Here is a 19,119-nt window from a genome sequence, read left to right on the forward strand (position 1 = left end):
TTCACCTTTTCCTTTTACCTGCTTCTCATTTCCCGGGGTATTAAAAGCTTGGATTGCGGCGCAGCACAACAGTCCAAACCCAGGGAATTTATCAGTTTGTCAGCACTTTATTATAGCCTGGCAGGACAAATTATGATGACAAATGGCCAACACTCAGGTTGGGAAGCTTCCGTGTTCCGAGACCTTCCGGAAAAGAAACGCTGGGAGCTGAGGAGGAGCGCTGCATCCTCAAAGACCCTCTCAGGGTGAAATGATGCTCACGCTTCAAGTGAGGAAGTACAGTGTGAGAAGCGAACTCCTTTCGTTTGATCCCTCGATTCTCGAGCCTCGGCTCTCCTTTGTTCTGCTGACGGTGTTTGTTGCTCTCCGGTGCCAGGCATTATCCTGTCGAAGTCGAAACCCGAACGTAGAAATGAGGAAGCAGTCATTGAGGTTCCTCGATTTCACGGGCTGCATAATTACTGTGGGAGAGCGAGTCTGCCTTTGGCTCTGTCCCAAGACGCTTCTCTTCAGACGTGTTTACCTCCACTAGTGTCTAAATCCAAATCTCTCTTGATCCCTCTCTCCTACGGCAACGATACCCACGTCTGGCTGGCTTACAAACCTGGCCCTCTGCCTCTCGATCAGCTCTCAGACGCTCACACGCTTTCACAGAGGGTGCACGACTTCCACTGACGTGACGAGACCGTTTGTGACGGCACGTTTGAACCGAAGTGCATTCCTTGACACCTCCAGGTCAGGTCGGTGAGGAGACGAATGCGCTGCTAATCGGCTAACGCTCCACGTTGCGCTGTTCTGTTTCACCCAGAACGTGGAGACGGTGTGCTCGCTCTACCACACCTTCCCAGAGGGCTGTGGGGTGGTGGTGGACGGCCAGAGGAACCCCTACTCAGTCGAGAACGGCCTGCAGCGGCCCTGCCCACGCCACATGTCCGTCTCCGAGAGGCTGTGCAAGGTCATCCAGGAGCTGGTGGACACTGAGAAGTCCTACGTGAAGGTAAATATCTCCTCACGTCTCTCCGCACTGCCTGGGATGGAAGGTCATGCCATGTCCTGTAAAAGAAGCTATGATGAACGTTCATGGTGCTTGTAGAAAAAACACGTCGAAAAGCTATGAGGGGTGGCTTCTCAGTCAGGTGGAGGTGATGATGTCACATTCTGCTCGTGACATGTGCATCGTCTGTGATGACGTGTCAGTCTAATGGCTTCTCTGTGTGTCTCTCAGGATCTGGGCTGTCTGTTCAACATCTACCTGACCCCGTTGCAGAATGAGACCTTCCTCAGCCAGGACGAGGTACAGTAGAGAGGAGGAGAATGTAGAAAACGCTCTCAACACCTGAGTCGTTACCCACAGTCTATGGTGGAAGTCTATCAATCTTGCAACCCGACAGTCTGTGTTGGAAGTGTGAAGGTTTTACTTTGCGTTGTCATGTCTGACCACAGTCCCATCACCTTCCTCCCTCAGATGGAGTCTCTGTTTGGCAGCCTCCCTGAGATGCTGGACTTCCAGAAGGTGTTCCTCCACACCCTGGAGGAACGGGTCGCCTCCTCGCCCAACTTCAGCTCCCTGGAAACCCCTGAGCAGTTTAAGGTACGGCCCCCTTCTGCACAGACACCCATGTGTTTCAATAACAGCTGAATGAGACTCGGAGTAGGTAGTATGACTTAAATTTATTTTCACTTTCTGCTTCCAGAAGCTACTCTTCTCGCTGGGCGGGTCCTTCCTCTACTACGCTGACCACTTTAAGCTTTACAGTGGCTTCTGTGCCAATCACATCAAGGTCCAGAAAGTTCTAGAACGAGGTAAAACATCAAGCGCCGTAGACGAATATATCAGTCCTACACAGAACTCTATACCTCACATCGAGTGAATAACATCATCGTGGATCACGACTCTCTTTCAGTGCAGACACCTAAGCCCTAATCTATTTCCATCCCTTTCCAGCAAAAACAGACAGAGCTTTCAAGGAGTTCTTGGAAGCGAGGAACCCCACCAAGCAGCACTCGTCCACCCTGGAGTCCTACCTCATTAAGCCGGTCCAGAGGGTGCTGAAGTACCCCCTGCTGCTGCGGGAGCTGGTGTCCCTCACCGCCTCGGAGAGCGAGGAGCACAGCCACCTCACGGGTACGAACGGGCTTCAGGACCCTTTATGAGCACACACTCTCATGCCTGTACCTGGAGGTGCTGTACAGTACCATGCTTGCTCAGGAACTGTCTCTCTCTCTCTCTCTCTCTCTCTCTCTCTCTCTCTCTCTCTCTCTCTCTCTCTCTCTCTCTCTCTCTCTCTCTCTCTCTCTCTCTCTCTCTCTCTCTCTCTCTCTCTCTCTCTCTCTCGTTACCTCAGAGGCCCTGAAGGCCATGGAGAAGGTGGCCAGCCACATCAACGAGATGCAGAAGATCTACGAGGACTATGGCACCGTGTTTGACCAGCTGGTGGCGCAGCAGAGTGGTCCAGAGAAAGAGGTAACTCCTACGACAACATAAACTGACGGAGCTCTACATATAGCATGTATTTATTTGGATTCTATTTACGTATGCAGTTAGTTTGCTCATGAAGCCAGCTTGGTCGAGCACACATCTAGGCTAAGTGTGCTGTTCTCTCTCCAGGTAACGGAGATCTCCATGGGGGAGTTCCTCATCCACTCCTCCCTGGTGTGGCTCAACCCTCTCCCATCCCTGGGCCGCATGAGGAAGGACCCCGAGCTCACACTCTTTGGTGGGTGGAGCTGTCTACCACCACAGCTGGGACTTACAGAGGAGCATGACTAGAGGGACACATGTCAAGTTAGCCTCAGATCACTAATAAGACTACCCTCTCCTTCCTCCTTCCCTTAGTGTTCAAGAGAGCAGTGATCTTGGTCTACCGGGACAACAGCAAGATGAAGAAGAGGATGGTGAGTGCAACTACCCTCGAACACATATGGAGCATTGCTCCATAAAGTCAGAAAGGATGGTGTATTACTTCTGTAATTCTGTTTGAACTTTGGACCTTTTTTTTTTTACCTATGATTATCTGCTGCACTATTTGTACGCCGCCTTGGATAAAAGCATGAATTAAGGAATAAATGTGAGTGTATGACAGATGGTAATGTGTCTCTGTTTGGGTTGTTTATTTACAGACTACCTCACGTTCAGGCGACCTGGACCCCTTCAAGTTCCGCTGGCTCATCCCTGTGTCGGCTGTACAGGTCCGCCTGGGGAACGCAGCGGGTGAGTGACCTCAGCCCACCCGACCTCTAACCTCCGACCTCCAGCCTAGCCTAGCAGCATGTTCAGCCACATCATCATCATTATCATCTTCAGTCTTTCTCTGGCTGTCAGACTGACCACCATGTGTTCTGTCTTCACAGGCACAGAGAACCCTTGTGTCTGGGAGCTGGTACATACCAAATCTCAGGTGGAGGGGAGGCCAGAGACCGTGTTTCAGCTCTGCAGCAGGTGAGAGAAGTGATTGTTAACAGAACAGTTTACTGTTTATTCATAATTGTTATCATTCCAAATATTTCTTTCAAACATTTGTAAACACGTAAATAGTTACACATCCCAACTCATTGTGTTATTTGGTATTTTCCAGTGGCTTGGAGAGCAAGGCTAGTGTGTTGAAGGCCCTGCGCTCCCTGGTCAGAGACGGGTCCACCAGGAGAGGGGTCCTGCCAGAGAGGACCCCCAGAGAACACCTGGGCTCCCTGCGGAGGAACCAGCCTCCAGCGGCCCGAGCCGGTTCCCTGAGGAGGAGACCGCAGCGTTATACGGAGGCCCAGAAAGCCAGCCACACCCACTCCGACGAGGGCAGTGTGTCCAGCGGCTCCCACCCCGGAGACACCCGCTCTGAGCCCCAGCTGCCCAGCCGCCCCACAGACCTCCCCAGCCTGGAGAGCAACACGCTGGGCAAGAGAGCCAGGCTCTGCTCCTTGACCAGCGCCCTAGAGGCCCAGCTCCAGAGACTCAACTTCACAGAGGAGGCTGTGCAGGACACAGGGTCCCAGCAGGGGGATACGCTTCGGCAAGAGTGCCCCCAGCCCCACCATGCCCAGAGGAGGGCCCCAGACGAGCCTCAGTGTGTGGACTTCAACAGCATTATGGGGAGGGACTTTAGTGTGCAGAGCCTGGCTTCGGTGGTCAACGAGGATTGCTTCTACGACACCATCATGGGGATCCAGAAGGCTGCCATCCCCACACTATAGGGACACTGAACACTATAGGGACACTGAACACTATAGGAACACTGAACACTATAGGGACACTGAACACTATAGGAACACTGAACACTATAGGAACACTGAACACTATAGGAACACTGAACACTATAGGGACACTGAACACTATAGGCGTTAACCGTGTTTATACCTGGCAACCTTATCAGACTGATTAGGTTATAGACGGATCACAGTGCTTTGTATTAAATCCAGTTCCACATCGTCGAACATGGATGCTCCCTGGCCAATCTTGGCCAAGCTAGACTCTAAGCTCTGAACACAGTTGCCTATGATCAACAACATTCCTTTTGTAAATTCCTGATTCACACGAGGATGACAGTGTAAATATGACGCTCTGTACACTCTGCCAGTTTCTAAAGCTTTTTTATGGTCTGTTGCTTTTTTGACAAAAGCAGTTGTTAGTTCAATACTGGAATTGCTTGATTGAAAATAAAAACGGTATTTCTAGTGCTGAATTCTATTTATGTAGATGTTTCTTTTATGTTGTGTTCATTTCCCTGTATCGACCAACTACACAGACATGTAGCATGTAACCTATTTAATAGAACACATTAACTTAAAAAAGACCCTTGAAAGCTATTTCGCATTTGAAGCAATTTGATGTATCACTTAAAATATTATTGTTAAAATAATATCTGGCTGAACTGTAATTTATTTTCTAATAATGTGTATATCCTTTTCATAAATGTCATGCTGTACAGATACGGTAATATGCTGTAATATTTAATTAAACCCTTTTACATATTGTCTTGATCAAATCGATTTCTCGTTCTCTACTCAAAATAAATAGCGATTTGCATTCATTATTATTGAATGGGGATTTTGACGTATAACCTGGCAATCTCCAACCTGTTGCTCATCCAGTAAAAGTAGGTCTGTGATCGAAAACTAGATCCACTATCAGAGCCACAGACACCATCACAGCTGTACTGTAGTGTGTAGTAGTGTGCATGTGTGTGTGTGTGTGTGTTTGCGTGTGTGTGTGTTTCACTGGGAAGGCTGTAAACCGGAGACTGTGGTATATTCTTCAGCCACAGCAGAAGAAGAAGGGCTTTAAGGCAGCAGCACTACAATGACTCATAATTGCTAGTCTTCCACTCCTGGTCTTTCTGTTCTGAGAGGCTTGTGGGCGATGTTAATCATGTGTGGGAGTGAGGCTCTTTAACATCACGGCTCTTTGTTGCTCTGTCGTCTTCTGTCATCCAAATGGAACAGAAGGAGCTGGAGATACAAGCGAGCAAGCGAGCAACCAAATGGACGTTGTGTTTTTCTTTTCTGACGGTTGTATTAGAAGAATGTCCTTGATTGTTGAACGCAGCAGTCCAGACGTACAAGTGTAATCCAATACATGCACAAAATTGAATTACACACACACACACACACACATATGATAAGGACACACTCAAACAGATACAGGCATCCCTGTGAGAAGGAGGTTTAAGGTCCTTGCAGCAGCATGATGTGGAACAGACTTTTTTGTTTATCCGGAAAACAAGAAGCCTGTGCAGTTGCTGTTGCCACAGTAACACCTATGTGAAGGACCATAAAGCCCCCCCCCCCCCCCCACCACCACCACCTCCACCACTCACACACACACACATATCTATTCACAGAGGCTCCATCTCCCTACATACTGCCACTCAACAGCAGTCTGACAGCCTGAAGTGGAGAGATAGCACTCCCCAACATGTCTGCTCTTCCTGGAGAAAGGCTGGGGAATGGGCTCTTGTGTTGGTTGCAGCAGACGAAGGATCAAGGGAGACGAGGATGATGGAGGAATGGCTGGACCTCTCTGTCGGTGAAGATTGAATACTGGGCTCAACAGCCCACTGGCAGCTAAACTAACACACACGCATACACACACAATTTTCAAGGAATCACAGGAGTGCCTGGGCACTCCTCCTCCTTCTCCCTCCCTCCCTCCCTCCCTCATCCCTCATCCTCCTCTCAAAACTCATACCGCCTACCACTACACTCTCCTGCTTGGCTAATGCCAGGTTCCACCCTGAACAATAGCTGGTTTCTCTCCACAAAGACCACAGCTACACAGAAGGACAGATAGCATACTTGGACAAAGCAGGATCCCAGCATCAGAACATCAGTCTCAAATTCATCCAGGACTGTCCTTGTGAGGCCTCTGGGATTTACATCAAAAACGCCCAGAGAAAGAAGACTCAAGACACGAAAGCCTGGGATCAAGGAGAAACATTGCTCTAATCTGGTAGCTTTGACGAGCATTTTTAGCCCCCACCATACTTTGGGCAGCGAGCTGGCTGTTGCTGGCCGGGGTTGTGTGGGAGTGTAACCCGCTGACGGTGAGGAGCTGATGGAATGTGCTGTGCTGGACTCAGGACGCATTCAACTGACATTCACGCCTGGGGTCCCCACTCTACCTGGGGTGGAAATGCTTTGTGAGAACCTAAACTACTACTCGCTGAGCTGACACATACACATACACAGTCTCTCTCACACACACGCAAACACACGCGCACTCGAACGTAAACACAGGCACATAGTTCTTTACACACGGGACTAAATCTATTCCAGTTTGTGCCAATTATAATGCTGGATGGAGCATTCCAATAAGTGGTAAGTGCTTCTAGTGTTCTTTCATGTGCAGTTCATTAAACATGTTTTATCTAGAATGGACTTTTTCTCGTTTTCAAATAGACCTTCCGTCTATTCTGTAATCTAACATTAGACTGAGATGTGTCCGAGGATGGCAGTGTGTTTATGCTACAACATCTGTTAGCAACTTGAGCATGTTATGTAACCTAGGATAGTCTGTCTTAAGAACTTTGTTGAGAGTGTGTTTATTTTCGGTTCCCATCTTTACCAGGGTTAATGCTTATCTAAATCAACCAACAGGATCCAAGCTTTCCCCTCATCATTCCAGTGCCACTCTAAATGTAAAGTCAGTGAGAACTGGAACAAAAATAGATTATTTTTTTAAAAGCTGATTTTTATCTAACTATCAGTAATTGGCTGTTTTCTATTTAAAAACAGCCTGTTATTTATAAACCCCCACATTTACAGTTTGATGCTTTGTTCATGAAAACCCAAACCTTCAAATCATCCTCTGACAGATAACAATGAGCTTTTCCTCAGAGCAAATAGGCCATCTATATTCCTGTCTCTTTGATGATTTAGGAAGTGTGGATGCCCCGAGGCTGAGTTGGAGGTATTACAACTGAAAGGACCAATCTCTTCTCAGAAATTCAATTTCATCCCATGTTTTGCCTTTTCGAGAGGTCTGATGCCCTTAGCTTTAATGCTTTGCTATTATTTCAGTTTCAGGGAGTTCTTTTTGTCTTTTAACTCTGCATCTCCTACTTTTTTAGTTTTAAAAATAGATTGGCTAAATGAGTCCAACACGTGTTTTATGGGCTTGTATGAACAACCTTTAAAAGAAAAGCAACCAGCAAAGCACAAACCTATAATCAGTTCCAGACTTTCAGACATGAATCTAAACAGTTTGGTTTTACTGTTTGAGTGTTCTTCATTATGTTCCAATAAAAATGCATTGGCCAGCTGACCAATTTAATAATTTCTTCTTCAAAACAGACTTCAAATAAACCTGGGGGTAAAAAACACATCTTGCCAGTTGACATTAACAAGGTATCTGGTGAAGAGAACATGAATATGCTTTCCTTCAAACCACTAATCCAAGTGGTTTGGAAAACCGCACAAAAACATTTATTTTCTAGATCTTCTTGAAACATGATCAACACTGGGTGCCGAGTACAATGATCAATACTAGACAGAGAACTGCAACAGAGACTGACGTCAAAGTTTCACCTCAACCCCTGCGGCTCTAGCGAGGGGGTTAAGGAGAACCACAGAAACAGTATTCAGTCCCCAGGAGATCTCCAGAGCACCAGAAACTGCACTGCTCTTCAGAGAGTTGTCTTGGTTCCCACCTCCCTGTTCTTCCCACGCTCTCGTTGCACTGCTCAGGGCAAACAGTGCACCAGATACATAACATGCCTTCATGTACTGGAGCCCCCATGACTCAAAGACACAAGCATGTCCTATATACAGTGCTGTGGGTCTACTTGCAACTACGCAGTAAAAGACGTACTCCTTTTAAATCATTCTCGTTCCATATGTAGAAATGGCAGTTATTATGTACAGTGTTTATCTTTCAAGTGATTGTTCTCTCTGATGAGATGTTTAAGTCCTCTCGGGTACATTAAGTTCATGACCCACGATGGACTCAGCAACTCCGGTCAACTTAACGATGATGAATTCTTTCAGCCAAGAATAGAAACAAACAGCAAAATCACTCTGGGAGATTGTACAAGGACATCTTCCCAGCAACACTGAGTCATTTCCAGAGCTGTAATTGTCAAATACATGAAAGTATACTTGTTACATACACCCATAATTTCTAAAAATCTAAAAATTGTATTTCCATAATGCTGGAGCTCCAAAACAACCACATACTGTAAATCAGCGTGTCGTACAATTTGAATGTGCTGCGGTTCCAGAGCCAGTTTTGAGGAGCAGACATGCTTTGCGCTCCAGCCCAACTTTGGTGCCCTGAAGGCAAAAGGACAAATAGTGGAGCCTGCTTTTAATGGTCTGCCATGTCCTGTCACATCACAGCTCAGCACTCGCTACCCTGGAACTGCAATATTCCCCTTCTCCCACAGCACCCTCCTCACACTGTACTACACAACCCAATCTAGCCACGCACACACGCTAACGCGGAGATGATGTGCATGTCCTCTGCAGCTGTAGTGCACTGATGCCTCCAGTATACAGTCTGAATGCCTCGAGTACTGTATACGGCCTGTCTGAAGGCTGAGGCCCAGAGAGGGCCCTATGCTGGAGAGAGAGTGCAGTGCCGGGGAGCCAGACCTTCACCAGAGGGCCGTGATTAGAGCTAGGACGAGCCTTCTGATGAGGACGACTGCTGTGGTAATGATCACGGTGGCATTTCCCCTCAATGGCCTCTTAGGGGGAGGCTAGGTGGGCCCTGGGAGGGGGCCTGCCATCGAGGGCCTGTTAGGGGGGACAGCTACCGGGAGTTAAGGTCAAATTATGTTTCGTTCAAGTACTATTTTTCCTCCCTATCAAGTGTTTCTCCACAAGGGGGTGGCTGTGGGTTTGTGGATACTGGGGGTGGGGGGGGGGGGGGGGGTTCATGTGTATGTGTGTGTGTGTGTGTGGAAGGGGGAGGGTAGGCTGGTAAAGTCTGATAGGAACCTGAGGGAAGGGCAGAGTAAAATTGATGTTTTCATGTTGAGCCCTCTGGTAATTGTTCCTGTTGAGGCAGGTCGGACTCTGTCACAATAGGGTGCTTTGTGCTGTCACACTGTGGATATATAGACGTGGGATTACACTGAGGATAGGCTGGGACTGCCAGCGTACTGCTGGGTTTGGTCCCCACAAAGGGACGGGGGAGGTTACCAACCTTATCAGCGTGCTGCAGTGTGCCATAGTTCATGTGGTCGTATGTGGACGACACCTTTTCATTGACTGAGAACCAAATAAAGAAAAGCTCCCTGTCATCCTCGGATTGCTGTCTGACTGTGACGGTAGAACAAATCATAGCGAATGCAAAACAATATCCGTAGATGTATAAAATGAGCCTCCTTGAGAATCTTTCATCACATTTTCCGGCTGTTCCAACACCTCATTGCGGCTATTTGACCGAATCAATGACCTTCAGGTTACTTGTCCAGTTCTTTGACCGGCACACCAGCACTAGGCTCAGTTTTGCACCATTCCTCTCAGTTCACCGCTCTGTGCTCCTTAACGCCTGCTCACAAGCAAACAAGACTAATCCTTTATGGGACATTGAAAAGGATGGAATTGTATGTGCTGTTGCTAAGGCGACGTTAGGAAGAGTGGTTGTTACATGCTGGGAAAGCAATTCACCCCATTTTTGTGTTTTTGTGTTTGGCTCCCTCTCCTCTGTGCTAGACATCATTGGAATTGGCTGACGCACAATGGCACACTGCTCAAGACATAAAGGTAAGGATTTTTGCATTTATTGTTATTACGAACATCATTTCATCATTCATGTCATCATTTATAATATTTTTTCACCGGAGAGAAAGCCATAGACACCCCCATAGAAAAAGACACTTATGATTACATGAAAACGAGGGAATGACACATTTTCTTAGCCATGCATGTTTCAAATCAGAGCATCACTTTGTGTTCCGACACAGCATTTGCCTGACAGCTAAAGTAAAAGAAACCTCTAAAAAGAGTAACCCACTTTTGGAGGACGCGCACTGCAGCTTTAAATTCACATAATTGAGTCCTTCAATGAACACCACAAACTGGTATGCAGAGTCCGAAATGTTACCGGCGCACATGATTCCCCCGTTAAAAAAGAGAGGCGAAAAGAGGAACGCACAGTCCTCCCCCCCCCGTCACCAGACCCTGCGCCTCATCTGCCCGAACGTCACGCTTGCTCACCCAGTTCAATTCTCATTTCGCTTTTTATCGCAGACCACTGGAGCCTGCACTGAGGAATTATCTGCTGTCAGGACCTGCGCTGGGGAGATAGGGAGAGCCAGAGCGAGCTCGGGCCACCGCAAGGTGAGGGTGCCCGAGAACAGGGAGGACCGGAACACAACGATGGCATCCTCCACCCTCCAGATCCTCGCCTTTGCCCTGGCGCTGCTGGGTGCCCTCGGCGCCACGGTGGCCACGCTGCTGCCCAACTGGAAGGTGAGCGCCGACGTGGGCACCAACATCATGACGGCCATCTCCCAGATGCAGGGGCTGTGGATGGACTGCACCTGGTTCAGCACGGGCGTGTTCAGCTGCACGCTCAAGTACTCGGTGCTGTCGCTGCCCGCCTACCTGCAGACGGCCAGGACGACCATGGTGCTGTCCTGCATGATGGCTTCCCTGGGCCTCTGCCTCGCTGCCCTGGGGCTCAAATGCACCCGCTGGGGGGGCAGCCACCGTGCCAAAGGACACACGGCGATCGCCGCAGGGGGGTGCTTCATCCTGGCTGGCATCCTCTGCCTGGTGCCCGCCTCCTGGTTCACCAACGTGGTCATCACCAGCTTCCTGGACTCCAACGTGCCGGAGAGCAGCAAATATGAGCCTGGAGGGGCGGTGTACGTGACCTTCGTCTCCGCCGGGTTCCTCCTTGCCGGGGGGGTGATCTTTTGTTTGTCGTGTCCCGGGAAAAGAGAGGGGCAGCTGGACTACACTTCGTCCACGGACCCCAATAAACTGCTCCAGCAGCAGCTGCGGCAGGAGCAGCTCCAGCGTGACCAGCTCCAGCGCGAGCGACTGCAACGCGAGCAGCAGCAGTGCCGTGAGCAGCAGACGCTCCAGGAGCCGGCGAGCCGAGATCAGCTACACCGGGACAAAGCAGCTCACGAGAAGCTCCAACCAGACGATCTGGACGAGGAAAAGCCTCCGAAGGACCCCCTCCACCACGACCAGGAGCCGCAGTACTACTCCCCTTCAAGAGTTCCTCCCAAAGACGCCAGGGCTGGCTACAGCTTGCAGGACTACGTTTAAGGAACCCTCCCCGACGTTTCCCCTTGTTTTGCGGGCTGAGACTGCGGTGGACTTCAGTTCTGGACGCCTTTTGTGATGGGAGAGAGAAAGAGAGAGTGGGGGAGGAAATATAGAGGGGGGGAAGGCGGAGGAGGGTAATGGCTGTGAGAGCCTTATCTCCCACGTTCATCTGGTCTATCTCATACTGCAGGAGGAGGCTGTAGGGGTATTCTGAAAGCCTTGGAAAAGACTGCTTGCATATCCAGGCGCTTCAGGCAAATGCCTCGTTCGCTGCTGCGGGTGATGAGTAGTGAAGACGAGGGTAGGAGGTGTCACAAACATTGCACATGCACAGCACGCGTGCTGGAAATCCAGACAAAAGTTCCTTTTAAAAGTAAAAGCTTTTCCATACCAAAGGTTTCAATAGAAAGAAAGTGTTGATCGTCTGCTGCCGATAAAAATAAAAAAATGAACTGAAGTTTGCTTCAAAAGCTTTGGAACTGTCTGCAAGGGAAAATTTAAAAGCCATTCTTCACAAGCGCGTGTCTTTTAGAACCCATTTGCCTGGTGAGATTAAATAGGTCTTACCATCCTCAATCATCTTTCTAAAGCTAACAGACTGATTGATATTCAGTCTACGCATGCTATGTACTGTAGCTTGTTTAATAATGCATTGGAATGCTGCGTAGTTGCTGAAACATAGCTACTAATGCTTGTGCCTAAAATGTGTTTTAATAGGATCTTGCTCAAAGTATTTATAGAGTGAAAATGAATATTGTCAAAATGAACATAGACTGAAACATCCAGTCCATGTTTGGCTGAGAGTCATGAGGGAGTGTTAAGGTCCAGGCTCAGGCTGTCGGAGATAATGACGCTCTTTGCTTTCCCATTATCCTCTCTTCACGGCTGGATGCACATCTCTCATTTACTGCACACGCACACACACTCGTCCTCTCCCTTTCCATCGCTCCTCTCTCTGCAAGGTTGCAAGGGGAAAAGGACTTTGCACCCAATCATCTTTAAGATGTGTGTCCGAATGTCATTGCTGGGGGGGGGGGGGGGGGGGGGCACGGTGGTGGGGACTATTCTAAGGCCAGTGGTGGGCTGTTCCCTCTTGTCCACGGTAAGTCATAGAAGCCTTCAGTGAAACCTGCCTCCAGCCCCTCCCCTAGGGGCCTCGGCCCCCCCGACTCCCCCTAAAGTGTTACCTAAACCAGCCTTCACCCTGCCTCATTCTTTATTTCATCAGAAGAACCGTTCGGACTGGATTGAAAAGGATGTCATGTGAGGTGTTAAAAGTAGGACATTGATCTCAGGCATGAGTAGCTCTAGTTTGCTTTGCTGCTCATTTGGTAAAAAGGGACATGGGCACAATACCTCCAGAGAGTTCAGCTCCTTTACAGCTCGTTTTTTTGGTGTCCCTCATGCTTGCCTCACGTGTCAGCACATATGCTCTCTTTCTCTTATCTGATATTAAAGTAACAAGGGCTCCTTTGAAAAACAACACTGTTCTCTTATCAAGGATGTCTGCAACATACACAAAAGAAATCCTGAAAATTGCTCATGCTTTGCATTTTGCTTGTGCTTTTTTGCTATTCGATGTGCACTTTAGAGGCTTACATTTAGGCTTGTTTTGATCCATTTGACTGGTTTGTTTCATTGCCGTTCAGGTCAGGATTTTAGGTTTTTCTAATCATGTAAAGGCATGATCGTTAATCCACAAGCCATTTAAACCGAAAATAATGTTTTATTTAAGAATGTTTTTGATTGTTTGTCTATGATACAGAGCTTCATGGAACAGTTCAGTTGTTCTATAAAGAGTGTGAGGACAGAACAGCATACTACAATGGGGATAGTATATGGGCCACACAGAACTGTAAAAAATCATGTTGACTGCAATACTCTGGTCTCTATGTCTCTCATCATCACAATTTATGTGTGAGTGTGCACAAATGCTACTGTTATCCTACATGTGGCAGCAATTCAAAAACCTGTATGCATCATTAAAGCAAATGTGTGTACTGATCCAAAAAGTGTTGATTCAGTGTCAAAATCAGATATTTGCAGCAGAACCGGAGTGGAACATAAAAACACTTGTGCCAAGACTTTCCCAAACAAGTCCAAACACATCGTCTGTTCCTGAACTACATGCACACATTTCTTGTTTTCATGTTGCATGCTTTGTTGTATCCGTGGTTGGACTTGTAACGCTGTTGTTAGACATGACGAACGCCAGAGGGTAGACTTTGCCAGTAGTCAGTGGTGTCCAAATGGAAAATCTGTATCCTCTTACACTGGGTGAAACCAGGCGTCAAATCAGCTCAATGCACACACAGCTGAGCACCCCAACAAAGCACACCCAAACAACATGTCTAGAGTAGATTAACTTCCCCTGCTGCACAGCCTCTAATCAAACAAATGATGTTGGTCTTTGGGTTATTACCATTACTTTCTGTAGTATTTTGGTTAATTCATGCACCAATTAAAATAAGAACCTAATGCCAAGGTGGTTCCATTGTTTGGTTGGGCCTTGTCGATATAGTATTTACTCGCACACCCAAACTAAGTAATATGGTGTCCCCGTCAGAATATGCTTTCACTGTCAGGGAATAAACACTGATTGAGGACTGATCTGAGGACTGATCTGAATTTTGAAAAATAAGAACAAATGCATGGAAAGGTGTTTTAAAAACACTTCCATTTTTACAATGAAGTAATGGCATTTTTACTCATTTTTATGTATAACAAGATGGTTATCAATAGGCCCTATGAACACACTATTTAGGGCTGTATGTGTTTTGTCTAAAGGACATAATGAATGTGACTATGACAACATGGCTGGAGTGGGTCACAAAACCTTACAATGAAATGACCTGTGTTGAGTAGACTAGCTGCATCTCATAACTAGTCAGGGTTGTAGACGTTTTGTCGTGCACAAAGCGTCTCCAAAACAGAGAAACACCCTCGTCTATCTCCCGCCAGAAACTCTTCTAGGACATTAGTTTATGATCAAAATATATTTCAAACAACTAGCATCACGGTATATGACGCCATCTACTGGATGCGTTAAATTATAACAGAACACCAAAACCGTTATTCTTTTGTGAAACCCCCATGGTTAACAGTTGCACTACTGCATGTATGACTTACAGTGTTGTGCTACTTCTTCAAATCAAGGATTTACATGCAGTATAAATTGTGACTGTAAATCAAAATCTAGAAATGCTACAGATGCTGCTCTTCACCAGTCTGGTTGACCTCATTTCTGATGGGGGGCACACAGCCTGGGGTGCTCCTAGGGTTTCTGGGCCCACTGTCTAATTTGTACTCTGGGTACCAAAATCTAAATCATACCTCTGTCTGACCAGGGCCCTTAGAACAGCTCTAATCTTGCCCCCGCTACGGCACCCCTGCATAGAACACCTGAAGGGCCATCAAGAATCAAACAGTACAAAAGGGTGATTTTATTCACTTTTATTTTCCATTGCACAGTAATTTCTATCTACAGAATGTCTAAATTGTTTGTGGCAGCAGATAAAGTCATAAACATCCATGTGAAATTTGCATAAAACTGTACAAGAAAATTGGCTACAATGAGAAAATACTGCAACCCACTGATAACTGTTAAATTCAGGAGAGAAGATGGCATATGGCGGACAGACTCCCTCTTGTAGAATGAACATGAATCGTTACCGGGTAAGAACACTGTATACTGCATACTTAGGTGTGTGGACAAGAAACGACTCACTCAACAGACGAGGTTAAATAATATAGAAAATGAAACGAAAAATAACGAGAACTAGAAGGAGAGTACCTCAATCATATACAAGTAGTTTTCCTGAAGTTGTTTTTTTTTTTTTTGCTCCGAAGAGGATTAAGCAGGGCTACCTATCCACATCCACACAACAATGCATACCTAACATAGAGAAGATAACCAGAACCTTTTGTAGGAGTAGTATCACCAATATGGACCACCTGGAACACCCACCAGAGAGGGAGAAAAGGCAGAGAGTTAGATGAAGCGTGTGTGCAAACACTGAACATGCGCCGACTATGACACCACATTCCAGAGGAGGTCAGCTGATGCCTGACGTCTCGTTGCCATGGTTACGAAGCTTTTCTGAACATTTACAGATTGGTTGTTAAAAAAATTGAGTATTTGAGACAAGAAGGATATACAGCAAATAATTCAAATTGAACAGCAAAGAAGATTTACAAAAATATATAATAAAAAGATGACACGTGAAGAGAAGATCACACAGTTGAACATTTTCATAACGAACCACTTCCATCAGTATTATCGTGTAAATAGGATGGCTAAGTTCCATTCCAAAACCTTGAACCGATAACTTGCACTCTTGACAGTAGACCTATGTTCTGAAAGGTGTCACTGTTGTTTTTCTTCAAACTCGTAAGTCTGTCAGATCAAGGAAGTGAAGTCATCAAGGGCCTAAGAAAAGGATGCAAGTATTCAGAATGGAGTCAAGGCCAGTGATGGATTATTGAGTCGGAATGCACGGTACCCAAAGCCTAGGGATGCACCCTGAGGGACTATAGCACTAAATGGAGTCAGACCGTCATCTATACTGTATTTGAATTAGCACTGCCTTGGAATGCCAAGTTGACTAATGACACGATGGAACAAAAGCTAAAGTAAGTCTTTGGCGTCAGAAAAATATGGCCTCTGTCCTTTTGTGCCACTTGAATTCTCCAAAACTCCCTTTTCTTACTTTCCAGTTGGTCTTAGATTGTCAAACTATGAACCTATGTACAGCTGAACGGTTACAGCCTGGCAGAGGGGGAGAGAGAGAGACAGAGACACACACACACGTATGAACAAATGATATGGGCAACAGAATCACGGATAACGGATAACGGAAGGACAGACAGCTCTGACAAACCAAATGTTTAGCAGCATCTCATGCGCTCCAATAAATAACAGCTTGCTCTCACACACACAGAAATACACAGACACCCACAGAGATCAAATTCATTTTGTTTACGAACAAGTATTGTCAATTAAAAACAATAAAAGTGGTTTTCTCCCAAACGTATGACTTGCGCATGGATGACTGTACATCTGTATATATTTTTTTTTGTCCTGCATATATCAACACACAAATAGGGTTTTATACCCATATGTGTGTATTGTACGTGACTCCAAGGTGATGTGCGCTCCAAGTTCAAAGGTCCTTTTAGGAACTCTTAAAAAACCTAGTAGGTCCATGTCCAAAAACCCTTCAGTAGTACACTGGGTTAGATAGCATTCATACAGACACACTAGCAGACCAAGCCAAACAGTTAGGTGCTGACAATGTTTCAGAATGGAGGGAGAAGGTAGCATTTACATGGAACTGGACCCTCGGGTACTCTAGGAGTCAAGGGTCACACTTCTTAAGATCTTATGATCAAACCTGTGGATCCAGATGTGATGTTTTTTTTATATTGGCGTTATTTCTGAATGATACAACTATGTCTTTTATATCCATGCCCTCTATTTGTTTCCAGCCCTTTTCTTGAAGGAGAAATGAATGGGATTTAGGACCCAAAGCCACAAAAAATGACATACGTTGGGACGTGACAAAAATTAATTGACACCATTCACTTTTACAACAATAGAAAAATAAAAACTGTTTCCCCCCCAACACACAGAGCAAAATAAACATCAACAAGAGGACTAATAAATAAAAACTGGTATACTGTTTCTAGGTATATGAACTTCCTCTATTGGATGAGTAGGAGAGTCTATAGAGCAAGGAGAAGGAGATCCAGTGTACATCGGAAAGACATTTTCTGTTTTTCACCCAGCAACTCTCTGCATAAAGGAGGCTGTCACTATGACATCACATCCTGTGACTCTGGAAACATAACATCCCTTCCCTACTCCGAACACACGTGGCCTGTGCGTTGTCCACCTTGTTTTGCACTTTACAGTCGGAAGTGACTACAGCGTTGATCATTTATATAGATTTATGTATATATAATTATGTATATATATATTATTTTTTCCTCTTTTTACATTTTGATTTTTTTCTCCATAGTTGTTTGTTTATTCAATGTTTTTTTTTTTTTTTTTTTTTTTTGTCTGTCTGTCTGTCTGTAGGCATTCTGGCCCCGGGTTGGTTGGAGCAGAGATGACGGCACAGAACATTTTGGCAAATAAGGATGGCAAAACCCCGGCAATCCAGCCGATTGGCTGCCGCCGAGGGGATAAACAAACAAGACCAGACAAACAAAGAGACGAGAACGTAAATAAGGAGCACGCTTTGTTTTCCCCATTTGAGCTTGTTCCTCTTGCCAGGCCACTCCTCAGTATAACCACCTGACTGAGGTAAGTACAGTATACAACATTGTGCTAAGGAGGAGAATCCCACGTGTCCACCAAAGGGAGGGATGGAGGAAGGGAGGGAGGGAGGGAGTGAGGGAAGGAGGGAGGGAGGGACAGAGGAAGGGGACCCGTCGAGTCTGGATGAAGCAGTGGAATGTGACGGTGGTGTCCTTCCGGGTCGGCTTCCCCCCTTGTCTGCGATCAGAACTGGTACCACTTCTTGTCTTTGCACTTCAGCATCATCTGGGAGGGAAAAGGCAGAGAGACGATGTCACGGAGATCATCCGCGTGCTCGCTGAAATCTAGAGCACTAGCTTCTCCGTAGCACCTCAAGTGTTTCTGAATGACTACTGTAGTGCAGGGCCTACGGTAACAACTCTTATAGAGGGAACAGGTAACAATGGGGGGAACTAATTCTGGAAGACTGTCAGTTAGTGTCTCCTAACCTTTAGAGGTAAGACTCAGAGTCCTCAGTCCTCTGGGTCTCTTCTGAGTCTCACTGGTTGTACTAGAGGTTGGCAACCAAGGGGCATTTTTGTTGTGTCTTGTGCCTGTTTGTTCTACCGGTTGCTAGGGACTAAATTGCTGTCCAGGGATGGAGGACTGACGACACACTGTAATAATTAGACCGTCTACGGTTTCAAAGGATCCCATGTCGCACTGGGGGGTTTGTGCAAGTGTTCATGTAAATAAACCCAAGAGTGAAGGTATTATTATGTTTTTAAAAGAAAAACAAAGTGACAGAAAACATACGCCATTCATTGTATTATGGTTGTGTCATGTGTGCCTTCTAATGGTAACAGCTGGTTGAAAGTAAATACTCCACTGAACATGTCATATTTATAGCTGAATGTCATTTAGTTTTTTGGGCGTTTTTGATTCTCTGTATACTTTCCCTGTAACTCCAGATAGCCTTAACCCTAAACACTGTTTATTCATCAGCATAATGTAAGTTATTTGTAATAGATTACATGGAGTCTTGTTTGAATATCTCCAAAAAGTATATTTTGTCGTCCATTTCTGTTAGAGAATTAGTTAATACTTTCAACAATGTCCATATTGTGCATTACAACCCTTGTTCTTGGTATGAGTTT

At 46.2% G+C, this 19,119-nt stretch overlaps 3 protein-coding genes across 7 annotated transcripts in view; 2 read left to right on the forward strand and 1 right to left on the reverse strand.

Moving 5' to 3' along the window:
* The window catches only part of LOC134024621 (rho guanine nucleotide exchange factor TIAM2), a 31,354-nt gene extending 26,384 nt beyond the window's left edge, over positions 1-4,970 (forward strand). Inside the window, 11 exon segments of the mRNA XM_062467186.1 lie at positions 809-997; positions 1,226-1,294; positions 1,466-1,591; positions 1,695-1,803; positions 1,946-2,125; positions 2,346-2,464; positions 2,609-2,717; positions 2,837-2,895; positions 3,121-3,211; positions 3,352-3,439; positions 3,576-4,970. Of these exon segments, the coding sequence (XP_062323170.1) occupies positions 809-997; positions 1,226-1,294; positions 1,466-1,591; positions 1,695-1,803; positions 1,946-2,125; positions 2,346-2,464; positions 2,609-2,717; positions 2,837-2,895; positions 3,121-3,211; positions 3,352-3,439; positions 3,576-4,185 (1,749 nt within the window). The 3' untranslated portion in view covers positions 4,186-4,970.
* A 1,246-nt stretch (positions 4,971-6,216) lies between these two features.
* Positions 6,217-17,859, forward strand: LOC134024624 (claudin-20). Of its 3 annotated transcripts, XM_062467190.1 has the most exons (3): positions 6,217-6,807; positions 10,150-10,200; positions 10,687-13,742. In XM_062467190.1, exon 3 carries the CDS (start codon positions 10,816-10,818, stop codon positions 11,716-11,718), a length of 903 nt encoding a protein of 300 aa, XP_062323174.1. In that variant the 5' UTR covers positions 6,217-6,807; positions 10,150-10,200; positions 10,687-10,815; the 3' UTR covers positions 11,719-13,742. The 3 variants fall into 3 exon arrangements, 2 of the variants coding, with proteins under 2 accessions (XP_062323174.1, XP_062323175.1); XR_009930907.1 differs by lacking the exons at positions 6,217-6,807; positions 10,687-13,742 and adding an exon at positions 17,801-17,859 and having other exon boundaries at positions 9,875-10,200; XM_062467191.1 differs by lacking the exon at positions 6,217-6,807 and having other exon boundaries at positions 9,896-10,200.
* LOC134024622 (syntaxin-binding protein 5-like) overlaps positions 15,493-19,119 on the reverse strand; it is a 71,132-nt gene continuing 67,505 nt past the window's right edge. For all 3 annotated transcript variants that reach the window (XM_062467189.1, XM_062467188.1, XM_062467187.1), the window contains one exon: positions 15,493-18,268. In XM_062467189.1, the coding sequence (XP_062323173.1) occupies positions 18,227-18,268 (42 nt within the window). In that variant the 3' untranslated portion in view covers positions 15,493-18,226. The remainder of the gene's footprint in view (positions 18,269-19,119) is intronic.

The sequence above is a fragment of the Osmerus eperlanus genome, chromosome 8 (genome assembly GCF_963692335.1).
Source record: "Osmerus eperlanus chromosome 8, fOsmEpe2.1, whole genome shotgun sequence".
Lineage (NCBI taxonomy): Eukaryota > Metazoa > Chordata > Actinopteri > Osmeriformes > Osmeridae > Osmerus > Osmerus eperlanus.

Bases quoted from the DNA above. Each gene is read 5' to 3' on its own strand.
- LOC134024624 (XM_062467190.1), top strand. From the start codon at position 10,816: ATGGCATCCTCCACCCTCCAGATCCTCGCCTTTGCCCTGGCGCTGCTG.